The sequence below is a fragment of the Gobius niger genome, assembly GCF_951799975.1.
Source record: "Gobius niger genome assembly, chromosome: 6".
Lineage (NCBI taxonomy): Eukaryota > Metazoa > Chordata > Actinopteri > Gobiiformes > Gobiidae > Gobius > Gobius niger.
This window is the reverse complement of record NC_136857.1, coordinates 24,772,496-24,798,416: the sequence shown is the minus strand read 5'-3', so window position 1 is coordinate 24,798,416 and position 25,921 is coordinate 24,772,496. Positions and strand designations below refer to the sequence as shown.

General features: G+C 41.6%; 1 protein-coding gene across 2 annotated transcripts in view; it reads right to left on the bottom strand.

Annotated features, from left to right (window-relative positions):
* Positions 1-25,921, bottom strand: part of LOC306964120 (forkhead box protein J3-like) — an 85,916-nt gene that overhangs the window by 14,653 nt on the left and 45,342 nt on the right. For both annotated transcript variants that reach the window (XM_079558028.1, XM_079558029.1), the window contains 3 exons: positions 21,685-21,768; positions 11,927-12,028; positions 4,247-4,432 (listed from right to left, as the gene is read on the bottom strand). In XM_079558028.1, coding sequence (XP_079414154.1) covers positions 4,247-4,432; positions 11,927-12,028; positions 21,685-21,768 — 372 coding nt within the window. The remainder of the gene's footprint in view (positions 1-4,246; positions 4,433-11,926; positions 12,029-21,684; positions 21,769-25,921) is intronic.

The window sequence follows — 25,921 nt, the reverse complement described above, 5'->3', positions numbered from 1 at the left end:
GCTTACCAGTGGAAAAGTACTGCTACAATCACAATCCCAAAGACTACTAGTACTATATCTACTACTACTACGACTGCTGCTCATACTCAGGCTGGTACTGCTGATAATCAAACACTATTGGTTTTACTGGAGCTGTGAGGATAACAGCCTCTGAATTTCTAGTGAGACACGATTCGATGCAATTAGCAGATGTTTCAAATTAACTGCAGTTCTTTCAGTCGTATAAAACATTTTCATGAATTTGTCTAAAGCCGTTTGCTGCTGGCACCGGCTCAAACTTCAAATACAAACGGAGATGAAGTTATTTCTGTACAACTATATTTTCACACTATTCTAATATTTTGACAGAGCATTTTTAGTTAAAGGTGCTGTTGTTAAGCGAGTTGGTTTGTTGTTGGTGCAGCTCTTGCGCGCCGGTGTACGGTCGAAACAAGATGTTCATCGACTGGAGCCAAATAGGATGATTTCATTCATTTACCTGTCGAATTTGTCTCCTCTAGAGGAAAAAGTGATGTAAGCGGCGACACACCAGACAACTCACAATGATTGATTTTAACTGAAGGACACAGTCAGAGGTTCTAATTTATCTAAGTTTGCATTTTCGATGATCAGCAGCAAACGTTCCACTGAGAGTCTGTTCTCTCATTCCAATGGACAATGGCTCAGATGGACGGGCAGGCCGGCCAATAACCGAGAGTTTGGCGGTTTGAATCCCGGCTCCTGCAGGTGCAGACTGTCATTGTGTCCTTGGCAAGACACTTCACCCATCGGCCTGTTTGACTGCAGCGTTTGAGTGAGTGAACTGACCAGAACCAGGAAATACGGCGGCATTAGTCCAGTGCTCCGGTCTCACAGAATAGACTTTAGAATTGCTCTGCTTGTGTGCAAGTCTTTTCATGGTTTAGCACCAAAGTACATCTCTGGCATGTTAGAGCCATATGAACCATATTGGGCCCTGAGAACTTCAGGGAGGGGTCTCCTGGTGGTTCCCAGAGTCAATAATAAACACGGTGAGGCTGCGTTTCCGCTTCATGCAGCTCAAATCTGTAACAGTCTTCATAAGGATGTGAGACAGGCCTCAACTCTGACAATAAATACAGTCGACATCGCGTCATACAAGATGGCGTGGCTTCACCGAGGGGGAAGGAAATCTTTTGGGAAACACAATTTTCCACTCTTGGAATATAAACTTATTTACTTATTTATCACACACAAATAAAGGCAAGTCTAAATCATGTCCATATGGAAGTTTTTCCACAGTACAAGCTAAAAAAAAAGAAAGTTGTAGCTAGCTTTAGCATGTAGCATGATGCTAAAATGACGCATGTTAGCATTCTCGGTTATTTATGTATTTATGGGCTGTTGAATCACTTTGTCCTCTCTATGTCTTTATTGCGCAGAAAATTATATTCATAATTCAGCATTTGCTAAAGTTGTTTTGGAGTAACTAGAGAAAGTTTAGATTTTCCCCCTCAGCTGCTTCAAACATGACCATATGTGGGCGATTCCAGAGACGCCGTCTGTACAGGTCCAGGCTTCCAAATCTCTTTACCCGTGCATATGACACAAAGTATTTTATCTGCACTCATTGCTTGTTTTGTTGTTGCTGTAGTTAAATGATTTTTATCTGCTTTCTTGTAATTGTGTGCCACTGTGAAGCACTTTGAATTTCCTTGTGTATGAAATGGTGCTCTATAAATTGCCTTGCCTTGGTTGGTGGTGATTAGAGACTGGCAGCTGCCCTGTCTAGCCCAGGGCAGCTGTGGCTACAACAGCACTACTGAGAGTGGAGTGAATGAATAATGGCTACAGTGCAGCACTTTGAAAAACTTGTCGAGACTAGCTTGTAAAGCGCAATACAATTGTAAGCCATCATTATTATTCCAGATTGATAAAGTGCTAATGTTACTCTACTGTAATCAAATCAATCTGGCTTTTCCCACATTAACATAAACTACATATCGGCGCAAAACAAGGCTTAAGGTGAACTAAAAACATGGTTGTATTAATACTTTGGTGATAATTCACATGTAAATCTGAAAATCCCAAGCACGCTTTAATTCATATTGTCATGCCGTGCTAATGGAAGTACGCAAAAGGTGTTTCCCCTCAAAATTACAAGGGAGGCAAGAGGACACCAGGTAACAAGCCTTCAGTAACCCTTCACCCCACACCGGACCAGATTAATCTAAAGGAAGACGACAGCCAGGGCCAGCAAGAGGTGGAGGAGGAAGAGACAAGATGGCCGCCAGACCCGGCAGGTTAACGAGCCGAGATTGCTGTGACCTTTGCCGGAGCAGGTGCAGCAGTGAACACAGCAGAGGGACGGTAAAAGCACAGCAGATGTTCAAAAGGAAAATAATAATGAACCGGCGCTTCCCTGTAATTTTGGACCAAATGTTTTGCGGGCCGGAGAGGGTCGTAAAATCACTTTATACGATGCCGGGAGAGAACGCTACGGCGCAGGCATGAATTTGATTTAAAAAGATTAGAAGAAATGATGCTCTCTACATGTAATCAGGGTTTATACAGGCAGTAGCAAGTCCATTCGAATGCTTTTTAATGCCCAGATACTATATTATTAATGCCACAAACACACACAAAAAAAAAATCTGTGCATTTTTCATTTCTTAAGATTTGCAAGCAACTCATCAAACTTAAAGGGACTATACAGAGTCTAAAAATGTTAAAATTAAGTATTTTCCTCCCCCTATATGTTCTAACAATGTCCTAATGTGTAGAATGAGCTCAGACCTATTCACAACTGCCTCTAAAATAGCTCAAAAAGGTGTTACTTCGGGTCTGAAGTGCCGTCATGCACAAGCTTAATATAGAAGCTGCAGTTACACGTAAGACCTGAGGTGGCAGTAGTGAGTATAAAATGGCGAACTTGCTTCGAGCCCCTTAAAGAATGAAGCAAAATTTAAACTTACCCAGGAAAATATTTGAGCAATGTCAGTATTTCCCAAGAAACGTAGATTTAATGCCAGTTTGAATCCAATTTAATGCCTTTTTAAAGATATTTCATCCCTTACTTGTACAGGCCACACAAACACTTTGGTAATACTTACATTTAAAAAAAAATCCAGAGAAGAACAAAAGTCAAAGTCTAATTTGGGCTGCACAATTAATTGCAATTGAATCCAAATTTTGGCAGTATTGCTGCGTTGATGAACTGTTGGTGAACTGAGGATCTGTTTTTTTCCAAGATGCGAATCATAACACCCAGTTGGTTTGTGTCATGTGCTTTTTATCTGGAAAAGTGGGGATTTTTCTGTCATCTTTTATCACTGATTAGCGCTTAACTTAAGATAATCATTTAAATGTGTTCAGAATCAGAATCAGAATCAGAATACTTCAATAATCCACATGGGAAATTCATCAGTTATTTAAACATAAAAACATTACAACACAGTACAAAACTACAGCGACGTATTTTACGAGCCAAATAAATCCTGTTTTTCCGATGAAGGTCCTGTTCTTATGACCAAAATGAACAAGCCCTGGAGGTGACATGAGTGAGGAATTCTGTGTGATGAAGTTAGATGGACATTCAGATACCCTATCCAGATATCCAACATTACGTTGACTCAACTCGAGAAATGCTGCTGTTGTAGTTGGTCAAAAACTACCCTTTGAACAAGCACAGCACAGGGTAAAGATCTAGTGTGAGCCGGCTGGGAGAGTTTTTACATCGAGTTTAGTATAGTCCTTTGTTGACGGTCCCTTAATAGAGCGGAAAGCCTGTCCAAAAAAATCTATATAATTCGAGTGTTGTTAGCATCTCAAAAGCTAAACAGTGGATTTTGATAGTCAAAAAAATATCCCGTAAATGTACTTTTCAGTCGCAATTTTGTTACTTTGCGGATGACAGCTCACACTAAACAAAATCATGATTTATTTTTAATCTACGTTTATATATTGACAGGAAGTAGTCTTTACCTTACACTGGCCAACAGGAAGTTAGCCAAAAACATTCCACGTGCACAAAGCCTGTTGCAGTTATCAACTCGCAAAGACTGAAGTTATTTAATATTATCTGATGAAGACATTCCAAAGCCGCTGTCCCCATAAGGATGCCCTACACTCATACAAAGCATTTCAACTGCCAGGATGTGTTTGGAAAGGATTGTTATAGCAGCAGCTAACAGTTTATTCCCTAAAAACCTCCTTCACCCCTGATTTGAAAACGGGATAAAAAATCAAGCACCCTCCCTTTGGACAGTGGATTTGTCCACTTCTTTACCGGAGTGTAGCCGTGCGCGCCGTTCCCGCTGCTCCCCGCGGTCGACATGTTGTTCAGGTTATTCATGTTGTTCATATTGTTGATGGAGACGGAGGACAGGCTCTGCTCCGAGAGGCTGTTGCTGAGGCTGCCCCCCAGGCTGCCGGGGCTGTGGCTGCTCTCGGGCTCAGGGTTGTACAGCGCCACCTAAAGGCAACAAAAAGAAAAGGACATATAGACAACGTTAGGCAGAAGAATGTACGTAATTGTAAAAGAAGGAAATGGGTACATTGGAAAATGCACACATTTACAGATATATATAGTTAACATATATTTGTCAGTCAGATCAAATACTTTTTTTTAAATGTGAAATTGGTGAATAATTTCCACTAATATGAATACTTTTGTTACATTGCATAAAAAGATTTGTGTGGGTTTATGTTCCCATTGGGCATTGGAAGAACATTCACAATTTACTGACCATTTGATAGGCTTAATCTGTCACCCAAGCTTTTATAGCAAAGATGTGAAAAAAGTGTATTGATAATTAACTATACAGGTACGGATACCGATACTGGGGTCTGAGTATCTGCCGATATCCGATATTTACCGATACCAAGAGACTTTCTTAAAAGTGGCTTTCTCTGAGTGAAATATTTTACTGACTCTTCTCCATTGTAAGATCAATAAAGAAATATTTCATTGTCATGTTACAGATCAATTATCAATTGTATCTATTGATGTACTCTTGGATAAACATTTAACAAGGATGACTTTTCTACACTAAATATCCCTGGGTATATGATGAGGCTTTAGGTTCCATATAAACAACTCACATAAAGTGACCTGATCATTACAGATGTTAGATCAGTTATTCCTTAAACTAAAACACAAACGCTTCAGCAGTGGTTATTTTATTTTGTTCGGCTACTTCAGGTATTTCTATCATAGTTTCTGACGCAGGATTTGATTAGTTTTTGTTAGCATTTTGCATGCTCCCGCTAGCTTTAAATAATAATAATAATGCAATGGTTTTATATAGCGCTTTTCTGGACACTCAAAGACACTTCACATTGCACTATTCATTCACTCCATACTCTGTGGTGGTAAGCTACTATTGTAGCCACAGCTGCCCTGGGGTAGACAGACGGAAGCGAGGCAACCAGTCTGCGCCATCGGCCCTCCGACCATCACCACTCACTCAATCACTACATTCGCTAGGCTTCCTGGTGTTCCCAAACGGTCTCCCATCCAAGTACCGACCAGGCCCTTCCCTGCTTAGCTTCCAAGGTCTGACGTTTGCAGAGGTTTAAATAACCCCAGGTTCTTAGCTTTACAATGACATACAGCATGCCCTTTTTCACTTAGATTCAGGTGGTAAAAGTTGTATTTTCAAGGCGTTGAGAGACAAAACTGGTATCAGTTCAGTATTGGATATTTATAGCCGATACCCAATATTGTATTTTTTCCAGTATCGGCTCTGATGTCCGATACCAGTGTCGGATTGGTGCATCCCTATATTTTATATTTGGTTTTCATGACACATTACACAATAAACATTTTCAGTGCCAGAGCGCCTCAATTATGATATTCTGTGTGGTTTGAAAACTCTAGCGCCCTGTAAAGCAGCCAACGCATGCCGTAAACTTCAAAATGTTACAAGCCTGACACGTTTTTTTTTTGTAAAGACTGAATGAAGGGGAACATTGTCTCGTGGCCCGGGATCAGAGCGGTGTTAAAAGACATGCCTGTGAGTTGGTTTAGTTGAGTTTGACGTTTGTGAAGCAGAGCAGAACCCTTTACCTTCGGGCTACGTTTAATTGTAAAAGAAGGCGAAGCCGCAGAGAATACGTGTGCGGGATTTAAGAAGCAGCATCGAGTCAAAACCGAGAAATATCTGTGTGGCAAACAGACTGGGAGGTCTTCAATGGACAACATTCAACGCTTCATGGTAGATGAAGGAAATGACCATTTTTGTTTTCTTTTAGAAGACTGATATCACGTAACTAAAACGTGGTAACAGAAACGTGGCAAAAAAGAAACGAAAACGCAACAATATAGCGACAAAAACATAACAAAAACGTGACAAAGTGAAGCCGAACTGGAGAAAATGTGCTCGGTTATGAGATTAAAAATATAGGCTTGTAGACTAGTGAAAACAGTGAGTGGTCCTCTTTGCAAATGAGAAGCAACAACATCAATTGGTTTTCTATTAAAGGCTCTATTCCTGATTTTTTTAAAATCACAAAGAATAAAAGTTAAAGCCAAAAAATGTAAATGTCAGTTGTGGTGTTTGCTAATATATTTTCAACATCCCAATTCTTCCCAGGGTCAAGTTTAGGCACATTTCACAACTCGTGGGGTAACTTTGCAGGGTCACTGTCACAGAAATGCTAGAAAACTGTCCTGCAATTACATAAAATTGTTCCAAATGCTTTATAATTACAGAACAGTAATGTCGGAGTTTACAATATACTTGAAGACAAAGCAAGTTTCTTTCAAATACAAAAAAAAAAGAGAAAAAAAATCTGGGATAGCGCCTTTAAAACATTGAAACTGCAAAACATCCAACAAAGACTACAGGTCTTTCTGCACAACATAGCTTTGGCTACTATGTTCATTTTAAGAGCAAAGGGATGACAGCGCATATTGATGAACATTTAAACAAATGTAAATATGCCGGATTATCGCCGTGGGCTAATTTCCATCTGCAGATCCCGCTGGCTGGTTAATGTTACACAAAAAACACAAGCTATACAAAGACACTACAGGCCCAGGAGCATGAGACATCATTTTCACACATAGACTGGCCAGATCTTAACCCCATTGAGAAACTTTGGGACGTGCTGGAGAAGGCACACTCCCTCATCGTCAATACAACAAGATCTTGGTGAAAAATGAAAGCAACACTGGATCTTTTGGTGTTACTGAAGTTTATTAAAACAACAGTGAATGTGTGCTGTACTCAAAGATACCGACGGTCCATCCAAACATTAGCGTATGTGACCTTTTGTTGCGTACATACTGAGACCGTTGAACACATGCAATAAACATGTGAAATGACAAACAGTGGAAACAGCATTGCACATCCTCCTATCGCACGACTTCCCGCTCTTTATTAGATCTTAGAGCACACACCACCTCTACTGCGCTGACTTCTATCTCACTGATCCCACTGAACTGCCCTTTACCTTCAAATATTCATCCAAAAACAAACCCAGGAGCAGTGGGTGATCCAGCAAAGAAAATTCACATCACCGTTCAATCCAGAAGTTCTCAAAACTTTCTCCCCCCCAATGAACCCATTCGATTAAATGATGGGGCAATTGCTCTGAGTGATTTTTGTCATAGTTGCGGCTTCCATTCATTTCAGCTCAATACCGAATATGTTATATCTGAATCTGATAGAACCGCAACATCCAAAAACAACCTTATATCCCCAGAGAATACTAATAAGAAGTGCGAGTGGAGGAGCAGGAGGCTACATCTGCAGACGCCACCTGTCTGAGCGCGTGGGCGGGTATCGCTGACGCTCCTGCAGCTGACTCATTGTTCTGAAATGTATAGTGGTGACTAACAGCATCTGAATAGGGCTTTAAAGGAGAGCTCGTCTCTCCAAGGCCTGGCTGTGCGGCCCTGTCTGCAGCGGTGAGCACAGAGGAGCGCACAGACAGTCACGGAAGGTCAGTCTCTTAGAACACGTCTCTCACGCCGTTGATGAAAGGGAACCCGGGGACAGGAGGCGGCAACGCGGCCAAGTTTCTCCACCATGTCTGGATGTGTTTTCCTCCAGGTGATTTGGGTTTCCTGCATCGACCCAAAACATGCACAACAGGCTACACCCTCCTGTCCAGTGTCTGTGTACACTGGTGTGTGAAAAGCCCCGTATAAGTTGAGACCATTTACCATTTCAAAGCTGGCTCCAAAAAACAGCCAAATTGCTAGCATGAACGGGCTTCAGTTAGCCCGCGCTGAACGCTATAGATACAGACGGCATCTCTGGAATCGCCCATATATGGTCATTTTTTAAAACAGTTAAGGGGGAAAACAATTTTGAAAAAATCTAAACTTTGTCTAATTATTCAAAAACTACTGTAACAAATGCTGAATTATGAATATAGTTTCCACTAAATAAAGAAACAAAGACATGGGGAGGAGCAAAGTGGTTCAACAGCCCATAAATACATGAATAACGGAGAATGCTAACTTCATGCTACATGTTAGCATCGGGCTAATGCTAACGGTTAGCTAGCGCTTGCTACAACTGCCGTTTTTTTCACTTCTACTGAACAATCTGCTGTGAGAAAATATCCATATGGGCCCGATTTAGACTTGACTTTATTTATGTGATAAATAAGTTCATATTCCACCAGAAAATGGCTGAAATGAGATGCCGTCTGTATCTATGGGGAAAACTCCATCACTTGGTCCATCGCTGTAAAGTACAGTACACCTAAACCTTAAAAGTCATACTTCATTTTGCAATCATAATATTTCAAGTTGAAGCGGAACAATATTGATTTCCCTTTTATTGATGTGGTTTATTTGAACTTGACAGCTTTCCTTACTTAGAAAACAAAGTTCGTACCTCTTTCTGATTCCTCAGTGGGACAGGAATCAGAAAGAGGTACGAAGCCATGCAAATTATACTAGCGCATTTTCTCCAGCTCAGCTTTACCCGAATCCATGCGCTCACAGCATTTAGGCCAGTGTAACACCTCATTTGAAAGCTAAGACCTACAAAACTCATCTAAATGGATCTTTTTCCTCACATTGTCGTTTTTTGACATTTTTTCCCAATCGATTTTTGTTGGGTTTCATCACATTTTTGCAACATTTTCATCACTTTTTGGTTGTTCTTATGTTTGCTTTTTTGTTACTTTTTCATCGCTTTTCTGTCAAATTTTTGTCGCTCTTTTGTTGGATTTTCATCCTTGTTTTGGTCTCGTTTCTGTCACTATTTTGACACTTTTTTCAAGAAGCTTTAAGACTTGGGTAAAGCCACACTGGATAAAATGTTCAGGTGGGAGTTAAGGGGTTAAACTCAGGTGGTGACTTTTTTATTGGTCACGTTTATCATTTTAATCGAACACCAGAACTGTTGCGATTTACAGTACTGAACAAAAGGATGTGATAATGTTTCGTGATGCGAGACACTTTATTTGTTACATTTTAACTAACTACAGCTGCACATAAACAAAGACGAGCACAGAGATACACATTTAGGACTAAAAGAGTGATGAATGTGCTTCGTATGGACACGGTTTAGGGAAGAACCGTCTGGAGCAGCAGAGTAAGCTGTCAGCCTATCGTCAGACGGCCCCACAATCCCAGAGCAGTGCAGGGGATGTGAGAGGGGCCGCACTCACAGGTCAGCGGTCAGGGGCCAGAGGTGAGACTGACGTGTGTGGAGCCGGGGTTTAAAGCGGACAAGTCGCTCCGAGACGAGCTTGCCGTTTGACCCGCGGCCCAGAGTTCAGTGGTGAGCGTGTCGGATTTTTGGAAGATAAAATAGTACCTCGAGTATGATCGCATCTTTAAGGGCACGTGTCAGATCGACTTTGGTTTTGAACTTTTAGCCATTTTAAGTAAATCCGGAGTTGTGTTTTGTTTCATTCATGATTGTATGAAAAACTCTGCATAATGTAGAAGCTCCAAACGTTCTGCTATATCTGCTGGTGTGTTTTATAACTGCATTTTATTTGTCCTAAATCGTATATATATATATGGGGTGGAGGTGGGTTGGAGCTAGTGCAAAAAAGGTATTGCGTTGGTATTTAGATTAAGGTGTCCTCATTAAGCATTAATAAGCATTAGTAATCATTTTAGGGTTAGGGTAAGGGTTAGGTTAAGGGTTGGCTATGAATAAGACGATTATTAATGGCTTATTAGTATGTTAACAGATAAAAGATAAGCATATTATTAATGCCTATGAATACCTTATTAATACTTAACGAACACACCTTAAAGGAACAGGCCACCGTTTTTCCATACAGAGATATGTTCTTACCTGAGCTTAGACCATAGACTGTATATATAAATGGACAGCTTCTGCTCACTCCTCCCCGTTTACCATAATGACCACGGTCGTGGGGGAATTCATGGCGGATTTACAGACTCCCCCTCCCCAGCTCTGACGAAGCATGTTCCTAAAAAGGACATACGGGCGGGAACTTCACCGTAGACTCGGCCCTTGCGTGACGTGTAGCTCGCGCTGCTCCAATGCTAACAGTCCGAGCCTCATTAAGTACCATTAAGTACATTTCTAAAATTATTCTTACGAAAACCAGCCTGGTTCCTTAAATTTTGACTAACCCAGCGTTATCTCAGGAGGAATATCTAGCCTAGTCTAGTGTTGAAAAAATTGAAACCAGGCGTTAAAGTTGTTTTTAAGGTGTCTAAACTCCAATGCTTTTCAATGGGGGCCTAGTGGCGATATGGAGGTACTACAGCAATGGCGTAGCAATGGCGGCCTCTAGTGTCGGGGGAATAAAGCAAAGCAGCCAGCGCCCATTGGCTCAGACGGGTTGATACGAACCTGTCTGGTCTTTGTGTCCATGAAAGAGCTTTGCCACTTCTAACTTTACCCCATTTGGAGCCATAGGAATACATTGGGAGAGACCAAATGCTAACAACATCTTTGGCCTTTTTACGTGACTGAGAGCACACTGTTTTTCCAAACTGTGATATGTTCTTACCTGAGCTTAGATGAGTTGATATGTAGCTGTCTGGTCTTTGTAGGAATACATTGGGAGAGACCAAATGCTAACAACATCTTTGGTCTTATTGCATGACTGAGGGCACGCACAAAGAACGCATCAACTCATCTAAGCTCAAGTAAGAACATATCTCAGTCTGTAAAAACAATAGCCTGTTCCTTTAACATAAAGCGTTACCATTGCGTTTCATTTTTTTCTCATGTCGATCAATCTTGATTTTCGATTCAGTTGAACTTGCTTTTACACAAACCTCATCTCAATCAAAAACAAATGCTTTCCTCTCTTATCATTTCACACAAAAATCTTCCACCGTCTCATCCAAAAGAATTAAATGCGGATTCTTGGGCGAGGATTGGCCGCTCAAAGATGTGGTCGCGGCGCTGATAGGCTGAGCTGGAGGTGTGGCTGGTGATGAAGTGTTAAGTCAGGTGACGCTGTAATGTGTCTTCCAGGTTTAATTCACGCCTAGGCTTCATTGTCTGAACATACCTGGAGTTAAGGTTGTGTAATATCCCAGATCACAATTAATTATCGTGCTGTATTTTCATGAAACCTATAAGAAGTAACTAAAGCCTTCCGGTTCTTCTGAAATCCTCCCTCGTCACTCACTCTGACCACAATGAGACTGACCAAAGGGAAGAGTGAGTGTGGAATAATGAACACTAAATAATCTCTCCAAAGTAGCAGATCACAATTAGATTTTTATCATCTTACCTGGAGTGTTTTTGTTTTGTTTCATTATCCAGTCCGTCTCCCTCTTCCACACTCAACACGCCAGCCCACACTCCAGCTGACGTCACATGGAGATTATGAGGACGCTTCTCGGAACTTCACAGTCAACAAAAACCTTTACCAAACGTGTTCTGATCCTGTCCGTGGTCAAACTCTTTTCCCAGCGCCAATTAACAAGTCAGGCCCAACACAGGACCTCTAAATGCCAGGTCATTTTCTACTCCTTCTACTCGCCCCCTGTGGTCCATACCTTGTTAGTGACAGAGTTGATTCCCAGCGTGGGGGACGCTCCTCCGGACATGATACAATCCATCCTCAAAGACTCGGACTCCAGGCTGTACGGGGTCGACGCCTGGAAGACAATACACTCAAGTTTTTGAAAAAGCCTGTGATGTCGTACCTGAAGTGCTTTATCGGGGTAAAACAAGGCCACAATTAAATAAATGTACACCTACTCAAGATTACGTGTTGATTAAACAGCCTGGCCGCTCTGAACATGCTCACGAGTGACTGAAATTCAATTCAATTCAATTCAATTCAATTCATCTTTTTTATTTGAGCATCTGAGCTCCACAAAGTTCTTCATAGGAACAGAGTTCAGCACAGTAATTCAGCAAAAGAGAGATACATGCATAGGTGAATAGCCAAATAGATAAATAGCCAAATAGATAAATAAATAACGTGGATATGATGCTCAAAAGGAGTAGGCAGAAGCTTCAGCTTGTTAGAGCCTACCCCCTTTCGTACTTAAGAAATAGATACATTCATTTACTATGCACAAAGAAGATATGACATAAAGTCATTTTATCATATTCCAGTGACTTTACCATCATCAATATTTATGTTACAACATTCTGCTGGTTCAAAGACAGGGAAAGAAAACTCAATAATTACAAATACCCATCACTGCCAAAAACAACGAGTCACCAATCTTAAGTTGAACATTTGTTCCTTGTTGTTTTTTGTTTTTAGTTAAGTACTTTTAGTGGAAATAAGCGAGAGGTGACAGGCAAAATGAGGAGGCAAATTCAAAGTGACAAAGGTTAAAGGGAACCCATCTCTGCTGCATGAGCGAACTCCTGAATCACCGCGCAATCACCCCGGGCCCGGGCTGAGACGGAAATGGAAATGAATGGCAAAGATGGTCTTTCGCATAAGAAACACCAGGACGTAGCGTTTTTGTCCAATCATAATAAAGTGGCGGACGTTGTGAGATATCATATCGACCGATTTGCATTTCCTGGATTTTGTTACGTAGTGGCTACAACCTTGGAAGAGTCCCACAAAGCTCAAACTACGCTTTTGGAATCACGATGCTAAAAAAAAGATGGATTGTATTTTGTTCTCGACACGGTTCATTCAAAACTACCATTTCTAATTTCATTGCAGCCAGTGAAGGGCGCTCCAAGGAACAAAGGAGATGCTAAGAAATTTGTGACAATACTAGAACTACAAGTAGAGTACTTGAAGTCACCTTTTTGTTCAACATTTTTCAGTATTTGTGCTTGAGCTGAGTGCTTGAGTCTGTAATGTATCATACATAATTCAGCGACATTGACTAGGTTACCCTGCGCGCGTGAGGATACGAGTATTTCTCGAGGGTAAATGAGGGACTAAAAGTTGATGCGTTTTCTTCAGTCCTTTCAGTTCACGGCAGGCGCCTGCGTCCCCAAACTGCTTACTGTAAGAGGATTGGTCGCTAACAATGCAATCTCTAATTTATGATAAACTCACGGGGAATGCGCGGCTGGGTTTGTGGAGAGGAGCAGTGAAAGGAGACGGCGAAGAGGTGACGAGGAGTTGTGGATGAGGGTGATCGAGCAGAAATACGAGGCTAAAAACATCCTCAATGCCTCGATGCCGTTGGTCGTTGCTGGGACGTTGAGAAAAAGGTGTTACGTGGGTTTGGGTTTTCACTCTTCTTCGTTTTCTGAAGAATTATAAGTATACTTAGCAAAGGTTTAAGGTATACTTTATTGTCCCCGTAGGGAAATTTGTCCTCCGCATTGGACCCATCCTTCAATGCTGCTGGAGCAGTGGCTGACGACCCATCTCCAGATGTGGAGCCAGGCTGATGGTTAGAATCACCTGGCTGGAGGACTCACCTATTGTGCATGTTTCAGTGGTAGGCAGTGCTTTAACTGGGCCGGTACTCATAGCGCTTGAGCATACTGTCACCTCTCCGTGCGCCGAGAACGTCCTTTTAGTGAACTGCTAAAAGCACCCAGAGGGAAAACTTACGCAGTAGCTTACTTAGCACACAAAGGTCACTAGTCATAATGTCGAGTCAAAATCAGATTCTTATGAATGCTGTGCCGGGACTCAAAGCTGGCTGTAACATTACCATTTTGGTTGCCATTTCCCGTTTTATGCACTACTGGTTGTTGTTTATGTACTAATTTGGGCTGTTGCTTTGTTCCTTTCCATTTCTCTCTTTACTTGGTACAAAAATACATCCATACTCAGCATATGTGGAAGTAGTTGTAGTAGCAGGGGAAGCTCCTCCCCCCGTTTGGTGTTTCCAAGTTGCCGTCTGTATCTGTACTTATTGATACATCAAGAAGTCTCTATACATTGATGTTATGTGGACCAAGTTGAGAGTAGCTTTTCAGATGAAAGAAAACTAACAAGATAAATCTCTCCCTAGAAAAAAATGGCCGCCTTCAATTCAATTCAACTCATCTTTTTTATTTGAGCATCTGAGTTCCACAAAGTTATTCATAGGAAAAGAGAGATTTGATGCTGATTGTGAGTAGGTTTTGCATAAATTCTCTTAGAGCACTTTTGAATCTCTGAATTCTCTAAACAGATATGTAGTATTTTCCATTAGACCTGTAGATCCAAATTAATCCAACCTGCTGCTTTGATCATTATTTGCCGACGAAGCCTTGAGCCAGGCCACGATTATATATTTGTTGGGGTAGATTACAGTTGCAGGATTTGAACCACCAGCCAATTCCAGCTTTACATACACTGTCGTCCTAAGTTTAATATCTTATCCCATCCACTGAGCTTCTGATCGGAAAACGAACCGTGCAACACAATAATGTATTTCCAACAAGCCAATTAAAAGAGCGCTGTTCAAAACACAAGCCTTTTTTCCCCGAGTGTGGGCCGGCCGCATTTCTTGGCCTCTTGCGTTTCTTGCTTGGCCCCGTGTGACAGCCTCCAGTATGTCTGCCAGCGATCCCACTGATGCGTGAGAGAAAGGGTCGTAAGGGTCCATCCGTGTAAAAACGAGATGACAAGGCTCGCAATTAATTAATGTTTGTGATTTTAAGAAATAAATAAATAGAAAAAAGAGAAGTCGCTGGTGAAGAAAATATGTCTAACTGCAGCCCGGGGGCCTGTTGCGGTAATTAGGCAGAACACCAGCCTCTCGCTCGCACTCTCTCTCTCTCCGCTCTCCCCATATCCATCCCTCACTCTCACGAATGGACTTTTTACCTTGATGTCTTTTTAAATCCCTCAAATTCCCTTCCATTTCTCTCTCATTTCGTCGCGGCTGTACCTCCCAGCGACGGTGAATGTGCACTTTTCGAGCTCCCGAGAGACGGGCTAAAGCTACAGCCACAAACGGGAGCGCTGAAAGTGAAGTGTGGTAAGATTATGCAAAGATTAAAAAAAATCATGCAAAATTGGGTTGGTGGTGTGCAATTTACTCCTCGCCATCCTTACGTGTGACAGGCCAGACTACTCGTTTCACCTTAGTTAACATAATTCTCATCAAGATTTAACAAAGCCTGGTTTGATCGTTTTTCGTGGTGTTTATCATTATCTTACTTTACTGGAAATGGGCAGCAAGATGTGACGCAAGGAGAGGAAAACACTCCATAACTGTCACCAGGCAACCGTAGAGTATACAGCACTCCTAAGTCAGTCCTTATGAATGTTATGCTGCGTTCCAGGCAACTGGTAAATGGTAAATTTCCGAGCTCTGACTTGTAAAATTGCCCTGGAATGCTGTTTAATTGCGAACTCAGAGATACGAACAATGGGAGCCCCCAAAGAAGTGTATCTTAAAGGTAAATGTGAACCTTTCAACTAAGGGTCAGACATTTAAAGGGACTATACAGAGTTTAAAAATGCTAAAATAATGTATTTTCCTCCCCCTACATGTTCCAGCCATGTCCTAATGTGTAGAATGAGCCCAGACCTGTTCACCACAACTGCCTCTAAAATCCTGCACTGTCACTCAAAAAGGTGTTATTTTGGGTCCGAAGAGCCGTCATGCAGAGCTTAAAGAGGGGGTATTATGCTTTTTTCAATCACATAGCACCAGTCTATAGCACACTACAATGATGACGAAACCTTCTGTTGGTCTGTAAATGCAGTAAATTAGAATAACTGCCTTGTATAAAATTGCTCTCTCAAAATGGCTGTAGTGAATGTCTTGAAATAGGCCTCTGCCTCTCTGACTCTTTCCGACACGCCCCCTCCACACGCTGTCTGTGGCATCAGTGGGGAGGGGGCTCTGCTGAGGAGCAGTGGTTGGTTACTTGGCTGGTGACGAAAGCTCGGAGGCGTCTCCAGGAGGTGGGGGCGTTCCTAGGAGGACTCCTATCCCTCAAACCTATCCCTAAAATGGCTGCCATCAGAGTGTTTACAGATTACTCAAAAATACGTAACATGATGTAAAGCTTGAAAAAGTAGATTTTGCATAATACCCCCCCTTTAATATAGAAGGTGCAGTTACACATATGACCTGAGATGGCAGTAGTGATTGTAAAATGGCAAACTTGCTTCTAGCCCCTTTAAAGCAACACTGCATAACATTTTACTGAATAAAATACAAGCATTTACTTTTTACATACATTTTTACTATAAAGAAATACCTAAAAAAAATCAAACCAATGCATTTGGTGTGAGCGGCTCACCTCGCCTAAGACCTGACTTGTAAAGTAAACAGGTTAGGTCAGGCCTACTCAATAGGCGGCCCAATTAAATCTGGCCCGCGCCTCATTTTCCATAAATATATATATTTTTTTGGCATTATACGGGCTGCGTTCGTGGCGCTCCGTGGAGTGTTTGCACCGGAATTGCGCTGCTTTGAGTAGCATCATCTCCTATTCACCTTATTCCGGAAGTTCCAGTGGGCGCCGCCATGAATTGTGCCCGCCCCTTTTCTCCTATGAGTTAACATGGGACTGGAAAAGTCCACATAAAATCATTTACTACACGAAAACAAAGCCGTTTTTAGGCCGCACGGAGAAACGTTGCAGTGTTGACATATTGGTGCAAATGAACATTGGCCATTTTACACAAATCAATCGACTAATCAGATTTTAGCAGCAACATTTTCCCTCGTTCTCCGTTTAATGAACGGGCTTCACGCTCGACCGGAAGTGTCAATACAACGGAAGTGCAGAGACAAAGCAAAAATTGGCAAAAGTGGGCGGGGCGCGGGCTCATCTGGGCTAATCTGAGAAAACAGGAGGTGATTGTTGGACGGACTGACAAAGACAGTTGTGTTTTTGGAGTTTTGTTGTTGTTTTGTTGTTCCCATGCAGTAACAGGATTCTTCGCGGTCCGCGGCAGATGCAGCGTGTTTCCCTGTCTTCATCGTTACAAAGGGCTTGACCAGCTACTTTCAGGCAACGGACACCAGTTAAGTTGTGGATGTTTTTTAAAGCGGATGATGAAGCTGATGGTGAGTGGTTTTGGAAAACTGCACTGCACCAACTAGCCCTCGTGTTCAACCGGTCAAACCTCGCTCTCTGGGCTCTAACTTCGCTAAATAACATCCGAGTCATTCATTTGACAGGTGCATTTTTGCTTCCTCTCTCGAGGAAGTTAACGGGTAAAAAAGAAACCCTGAATATGCGAATGAGCACAACATCTCCATCGAGCGTTTCTTTCACTTTTTTTCTTTTTATAATTATAAAGGAGGTCTGGACAGAACAGCGGCTCAGGTGTTTTTCAGCGTATGTCCCCTCATCGCTGAGGTGCAGAGACTGAGCAGGAGTTAGTCTTGTTGTTTAGGTTGTACTGGTCTTGGGCTACTTGGTCCTCACATGTACTCTCTCATTCTGTATTAGGCCTGGTTTAGATGTGAGTTAGTCCTGCCTTAGCCCTGGTATTGCATGTCTTTCCCCTTGGCTTAATCCTGGTTTAGTTCTGAGTAGTCTTCGTTTATTATTAGGCTCTCTTTTATTCTGTAAAAATCTGTTATTGCAATGTTTTTAAAGCCTAAAATGCTGGAATCTAAAACACTATTCTATCCAAGCAGTGATGACAATGAAATTCTCATTTATTTATCCCAAAAATATGAATACGTTTGCTGGCTCACTAACTGACCGACCCAATGGCCAATGACCTCCAACCAATCTGGCCCAATGAAAAAAGTAATTGAAGAGCCCTGGGTTCGGCCCTCTTCCATATCCATTCTTTGATTATCCACGGCAAAAAAAAAAAAACATTTCCGTGCATAGTCGGTCATGAGGAGCACAAGGAGGTTTCATATTGTTGGCAACAGTATGATCCAAAATGTTACGCAGTGTGCCTTTAAAGCAAGGGCATTATGCTTTTTAAAGATATTTATTGCGAGTAATCTCAAACACATATAGATCATTATCTTGCTTTACTGGTTAGAAAATAGTATATTGATCTAAGACGGCTTGTACAAATTCACCCTGAGCCCTACTTCCTAGTTCAACAAGCACATTCTCCATAAGCCCCTCCCCCCGCCCTCCCCTAGCTCCCCTTCTGCGTAGCTAATGACCCAACTCCAGGTATGTTTTTTGATGACGGGACCACAATGTAACAAGGTAGAAAGCTCAACGATTGTCTACAGAAGCGATTAATGCTAGACTTTGGTGCGTCCCAATTTACAGTTTTGTCCTAACAAATCCATTTCTACTGCAGGGATTTTAGAGATGGGAGGAGATGCTGACCAGACTAACAGATCTGCTGCTGCATTTAGCCACGTCGGTCAGTTACACCACATTAGCGCAAAGTAACATGACAAACAACCAATGGGCGAGGAATGCGCTTCTCTTTGGGCCTCATGGCGGGGAGCTGACTTTGCTGTAACACCTTGTGGCCAGGGGCGACTCCAAAAGACACTTGGAAGACAGCGTTTCAATGAGCACTTTGACCTTCCCTATCACTGCTTAAAAGCCTGGCTCCAAAGTGTTTTTCTTTTTCTAAAAATGACTATGACCCATGTGACATATTTTTACCCACCCTTTGTACCTCTGCACTTGTCCAGAGCCTGATGGACAGGCTGGAGCTCTGTGGAGGCTCGTAGCCGGTCCGCCTGCCCACGAGGTTCCCGCCTTTTTGCCCTTTTAAGGAGCAGGCTTCGTAGGAGGAGATTGAGCAGCCATGTTCATTTTCACAGACCACTCAGGACCATTACAATGAATGGGGCTGGGATCTCTAATTATTAAATCTATGCATGCAAGTAAACAACTTAAACAAATCAATTCATTCGTTTAATTTGTTTAGTAATTTGTTGCCCATACCGCCTTTGCTCTGCCCAATCCCGTCAGACCTTGGAAGCTAAGCAGGGAAGGACCTGGCAGGACTTGGATGAGAGACCGTTTAGTAACACCAGGAAGCCTAGCGAATGTAGTGAGTGAGTGAGTGGTTGGTGGTGGTCGGAGGGGCCGATGGCGCAGACTGGTTGCCTCGCTTCCGTTAGTCTACCCCAGGGCAGCTGTGGCTACAATAGGAGCTTACCACCACCAAGTATGGAGTGAATGAATAGTGCAATGTAAAGCGTCTTTGAGTGTCCAGAAAAGCGCTATATAAAACCAATGCATTATTATTATTATTATAGTTCGACTTACGGTCAAATTAGTTTTTCCTGTTACTGACGGCATTTGGAGGACTTTTGTTGAAAAGTAGCTATGTAAATGGTTTTACATCACTGTAAAACTCCTGTCATTAAAGGTGCACAATGCAACTTTTTGGGCCAGATCTTTTTTTGCGCAAGCTAGAGCAGACGATTGCGCAGACGAGTAGTGCAATCTTCAGCATCATACCTGGGGCAGAAAGAGGGCAGGACAGGGTGTGGAAAGACTCCCATGGCGATGATGTAGCGCTGCCGCCTTTCCCATGCTGGTGGTTTGTCCCGCAAAAGCTTACTGCGCAATGCGGCGCGCAATGTTTAATAAAGCTGAAAGAAACAAAGCTGTCCCTCTGCTCAGCTGCGTGCAGCCACTCGCTGCAAAGTCAGATCCGAGATGAGTGTGACGCTTGTTGGTGCAGTTGCCCTACAGTTGCAGGAATCTTGAATGGATGAAGGTTTGCGATGGCCCCTGATTGTGAAATGCGCTCTTTGGATTTTGTGCCACCCATACAGTCACTGGGGTCAAATACGCACCAGTGTTAGTTTTGACATATTTTATTTTAGTTTTAGTCTTATTCTTTTGACTAAAATGTAATAAATTTTAGTCAAGATTTAGTCAAAAAACACTTTTCAATTTTTGTCTAGTTTTAGTCGACTAAAATTGTATGTCAATTTAGTCGACTTAGCATTTATAATATTCATTATAATCATATTTAATCAAGGTCCTCGACTTAATGGAGCTGCTTCCACGTGAATAAAGCACAAACCTGTTCATTTGGTAGAGAATTTATATGATCTGAGGCTCTTTCAGACGGTCAGTAGAAGTTTGGATGATTTTAGTCTCTCCTTTTCATTTTTATTTAGTCTTATTTTAGTCGACTAAAATATATGGACATTTTAGTCATAGTTTTAGTCTCACAAGAAACTTTTCATTTAGCTTTAGTCCAATTTTAGTCGGCAAAAATGACTAAAATTAAGACTAAATATTTTAGTCGACGAAATTAAAACTGATAGGCACCGCGATTTCCTGTAAGAAAACAATGTATACAACCGAGGGAAATGTGCCTCTGCGTGACGCTAAGGAGTTTGCCAGTATTTTTAAATCATCATTTCCAGTAAAACATCATCTAGTAATGGAAAGCTGTCCTTTGTTTATTATTTTCCCCATCTAAAGCTGCTATTAAAAGAGTATAATTTCAGCAGTGTGGTAATGATTTTCCATAAACGCAGCAGAGTAAGTGTCGTATCCGGTCGGGGGAAGCTTAACCCCGCGTCTCTCTTTGGGGTTAATGACTTACATATATTTATAGACGCCACCGCTGTCAGTCAATTTCCTAAAATCTACCTCTCGTCTGCTCTCCCCGCTGCTCCTGTGGCAGAGGGAAAATTACCCAGCATGCACCCTGCTGGCTGTTTGAATTACTGTATAATGTATGAGGAAGCGTGTACTGTAATGATGACAAAGGAAACTTTAATAAGCTTGCATTGTGTTTCGCTTTGAACTATGTTGTAGCGGTTTTCTCCCATCGAGCACATAAGCGTTTTGTTAGCACACGTTTGAGTCTTCATCTGCTTTCAAAACGCTAGTCCCTCACTGCCTCACATCAAGACAAACCTGATCTGGCATGTCAAAAGGATCAGAAAAAAAAAAAATCCAATCAGTCAGACAGACATGAGTATTCAAGTATGGATATTTTGGGGTTTTTGGCATTGATCTCGACAGAGTTCACATGGTCTGCACTACACCAAGTACATTACACACACTGTTAAATGTTATTATTATTTATCGTCATTTCAAGTGTAAAACATTTTAATACATTTATTTATTTTTCACATCTTGATTGATCTCGATTTTTGATTTTATTGTATTTTTTCATGATGAATCAACACATGTAGCTGATTCTTGAATTTAGACAAATCTCCATTAATTGCCCCGACCTAATTTATATAACATGCAAAAAAATACAACATAATACGTAATGTAATACCTGCTGTTTAACATTATGATTGTGAACTCAAATAATTAACTTCCTTATTTCTTTGGACATAGATTCACTAATTCTGTACTATCTAGGAAAACACCGCTATACTGTCTCCATTAGAGCGGATATAGGGCTGGTTACTGGATAGAGGATAGATTGAACCAATAACCTCTTGTATTAGACCGCTCTTGCACTCTGTCACTCTGCTTTCATGTGGCTTGCATCACTCACCCTCTCTCCTGACCGCGGCCTCTTCTTGGGTCGGCTGGGCGCGGAGTCCTCTTTGGGATTGGTGTCTATGGCCCAGTATGAACCCTGAAACAAAAGGCACACATTTTGTGAAAGTCAACATTTTGAACCGATTCTCCTCTCCGCAGAAAGTGTGCCTGTTATATTTGATTTTGACAGGAGATTGGCTGTTCATTCGCATGTCAGTGTGCAGGACGCTATTATGAAGACACTTGGGGGGAATAATGTGCCTTTGAGTTTTACCAGAAAAATAAAGTCACATTTAAAATACAGTCTCCTTTGCTCATATTGTCATTGATCGAGTGACAAAGGAGATACTTGGCAGAAGGACCATTAAGTAAGTCCTTGGATGTAGTGGAGTCACAGGGTTTTCATTTCTTTTATTATATGTACCATATAAATAAAGATCTTCTACCCTACAGTACATGAACAAGTGATATGTCATCTTCTTCAATAAGAAGGCATAAGTAGTAGTTTTGGGCTATAAGCCTTATTTGACAGGACACTTCTGACATTTACCAATAGGCTGCCTTTCATTGGACTGTTTTTCATAACTGCTCAGGTCTCTTCATTGTCCATGAAACAGAAATGTGTAGCCTCTACATCAGTGGTTCTCAAAGCACGGCGACCGAAAGAGGAGTATTTATTCCAACCTACAAATAAAATACACTTTGAACCTGAAAAACCTTGAAATAAAGCAGAAATCATGATCAAAACAACACCAGTCATTTTAACAGACTCAGACACTTTTTTAAGAGTTTCTCAGTTGCTAAAGATTGAAATAAGTGTTCCCTTGAAATGACCTCAGATTAAAAAAAAAAAGAAAAAAAAAAAGAAGGTGAAACTGAGGAGAATTTCAATATTACTTTGAAAGAAAAGTTAATTTTTAATGATGTTTTTAATGTTTTTGATGTTTTTCAGGAAAAGGTTTGACTTTAAGAGTATTTTAGCTTCATTTCGAACATTACACTACTAAACTAACTACTCGGAGCATAAATGAACAACTCAAGGGGTATGAGGGACAAAAAAAGTTTGGAACCACTGGTCTAGAGCAGTGGCTCCCAACTGGTGAGTCGGGACCCAAGAGTGGGTCACGGAACTGTTTTCAGTGGGTCGCGAGCCATTCCCAGAAAACATTTCTTTTCAGTTTTGTGCAGAAAAAAGTATAGAATCACTACTTGAATCTGTTAAAATGACCGTCATCGTTAGAGGTCGACCGATATATCGAGAGCGAAGTCAAGGCAAAACAAGTCCTCCCACAACTTCCTAGGCCTCGGGGGAACAGAGAAACATCTTAGCTACAAGTTTCTTAATACAAGTTTCACTTATTTTGAAGCTCAGAACCTGGAGAATTCAATCGCGGAGCTTTAACCTTTGCAATTGTGTTTTTGATCACCGCTCAAAATGCCGCAGCTAGCAACAGCATGCTAATGTTTACTTCAGTATGCTAATGCTAACGGCAACTCATCAAAGCTGGGACAAAACTATGGTTGAATCACCTAAAATAATAAAATAAAATTGGCCACTGCTGGAGTGGTATTTAATTTTTTTACAGGATTATAGACCAGACATTTGGAAAATCTCGGCCGAACACATCGGCATCGGCCTTAGAAAAACCCATATCGGTCGACCTCTAGTCATCGGGTTGTTTTTTATCATAATTTCCCCTTTCTTGGCTGATTTAATGCTTATTCACCAAACCTTTTGGAGGCAAAGACAACAGGTAGCATTATATTTTACAAGTCCAAGTCATATTTGGGTTGCGGCTCGTCCTGCCAGGGTGACTGTGGGTCCCGACGCCAAACGCACTATTCAAGCGCTACTCTGTCCATCAGCGTCACGGGCCCGGCTCCTACACGTCGCACAATGTCTCTCCCCGCTCTTCACCTCCTTTCACCCTGTGCTGTCTCGTCTGCCTAAAAATCCTTTCAAAAAACATTTCCTTAAAAACAGGGGATATGACGAACGCTTCCTGAACCCGCACATTCATCGCTGTATATCCCTGTTGATACGTTGCTTTTCCACTGCATTAACTCGCAACGCGCCAAACTAAACCTCAAATTTCACTTATTTTTCGACCTCTCCTCAGCCTGCTCTTAAATTGGCCCTCTCCGAAAAAAAACCCACCACCAGCCAGCAACTCCCTTTTCAAACTCCAAAACCACCGCTGGAGCACATACAATAAGAAAAATCAATTGCTTTTAGATGCTGCTCTACCTCTTCCCCCTCTCCTCTCCTCTCCTCTCCTCTCTCATCTCGTTCACTTGTAGGGCCGGGTCTGATCTAGGCCACACACTCTCGGTCTGTCGGTCCCACCTCGCTGAGCAGTACACAGCCAATTAGCGTTAGCACATGCATGATTTAGCCTCTCCTCTTCAGTGTTTCTCTCCGTAGAGGTGCGTGCCCCTCTTCCACGCAGAGATATTGACCGTTTCGATCCGGGGCCTGAATTAAGGTGCAGCTCAGGTCGAATCGGCTAATCAGGGGAGGGGAGCGCGCCTCTTTGTGTCTCCGCGAGCAGACTATAGGCCCATACGCCGAGCCCAAGGATTTTAGGTTTGAATTATTTAAAGCTCCTTCCCTCTCAATTCATTTTTCAATGGCTTCCAAATCCCCGCCGTCTCCCCCTCGCTCTCTCGCCTTCACAGTGAATGAGAGCAGACCGGCAGAGCACAAGATGAGAAGTTTGTTAGTAACGGAAGCAGAGAAAGTTGTTTCTTAAATTAAAGAGGAGGTTGGAGAGGTAGTGCTGTAGCGTTCAGGCCGACTTCTCAACATCCATGATGGAAAAACGCAATATAAGTACTGATAAGTGTTGTAACGTTGATTTACACAAGGTTACAAAAACATTTACATAATACAAAGCTGTTAATGCGTACCAAGTCGGAACTAGGGTTGCAATAACACTTCAGTCCTATATTTATTTATTTTTCACTTAAAGAGCTTTGAGAAACTTGTCAACAGAGACTTGTAGATTACAATACAAGTGTAATATTATTATGGTTATATTATGTGAACCAGGAGCGGCTGGTGGTTTTTCAAAAAGATGAAGCTCATGATATTTTCTATTCTGTATCACGGACCTGCAAAAACGTGCACCCACATTGTACCCTACATTTTTACACACAGGCTTTTGGTGCATGTAATATTTATTTACACATTTCATTAGGCCTAATATTTAAGTCCAAACGCTAACAGAGTTTAAACTGGAACAATGCAAAACTTGTACTAAACAAAGAAAATCCGTGACTAAACCAGAACTAAGCCAGGTCTAAACTAGGACTAAACAAAGAAACCAGGCCCACATTAGGGCTAACTCTGAGCTGTTGAGTCATGATGTAACTGCATGTGGCTAACAGCAGCTAAAGCAGGAGGAGCTCTCTACAAAAGTCTCTAATACAAAAAAGTACATTATTTTGAAAGCTGCATAAAAGATGTCGTTCCGGACTGAAATGAAGTCCATTATGAAAAAATTGTGGATGTAAAGAGTTGTATAAGTTTGGTCTTTTGGGTGCTCTTCAGTGCAGGGATCCATTTCAGCAAAAAATCAAACAAACTGAGGCACTCCAAAAGTAGAAATATTAAAAAGCCTTTATTTAAACATGGCCATATTTAAACATGGCCATGTTTAAATAAAGGCTTTTTAATATTTCTACTTTTGGAGTGCCTCAGTTTGTTTGATTTTTTAATGAAGTCCATTATGTTGGTCTCAGTTTCCTCTTGTCGCTTCACAGTGACAGCAGCTAATGCTAACGCTAGCGCTGTCACAGACACAGAGCACCAGGAGGAGGAGCCATTTTGCCACTTTTTGTGGAGGCAGCCAATCAGCATTCAGCTCTGCTTTGATGCCGAGCCTCAGAGCAATTCCGAGTCAGCCAATCAGAGGCTACATTCTAAAAAGCGAGTATCAATGGCAATTCCAATCAAGTTTCAGGCAGGACAGGGAAGGGAAGACCACGACTGAAACACACTTTATAATAAAATATCGCAGCATTCAACATAAGTCCATTTTTCATCAGATTGTGCAGCCCATGTTTGAACCATGTGGTGTTAAAACGATACAACTATTTTGTGTTACACTTTGAAACATTTGTTGTAGATTACTGGAAAAATCTAAAAATGTTTGTCTAGTGGAAACAAAAATCTGTAGAACATTTTTACCTTGTTTTTTGCAGTCCAAAGCTCACTAATAAAAGAACTTTCAAACTATCGTTAAGTT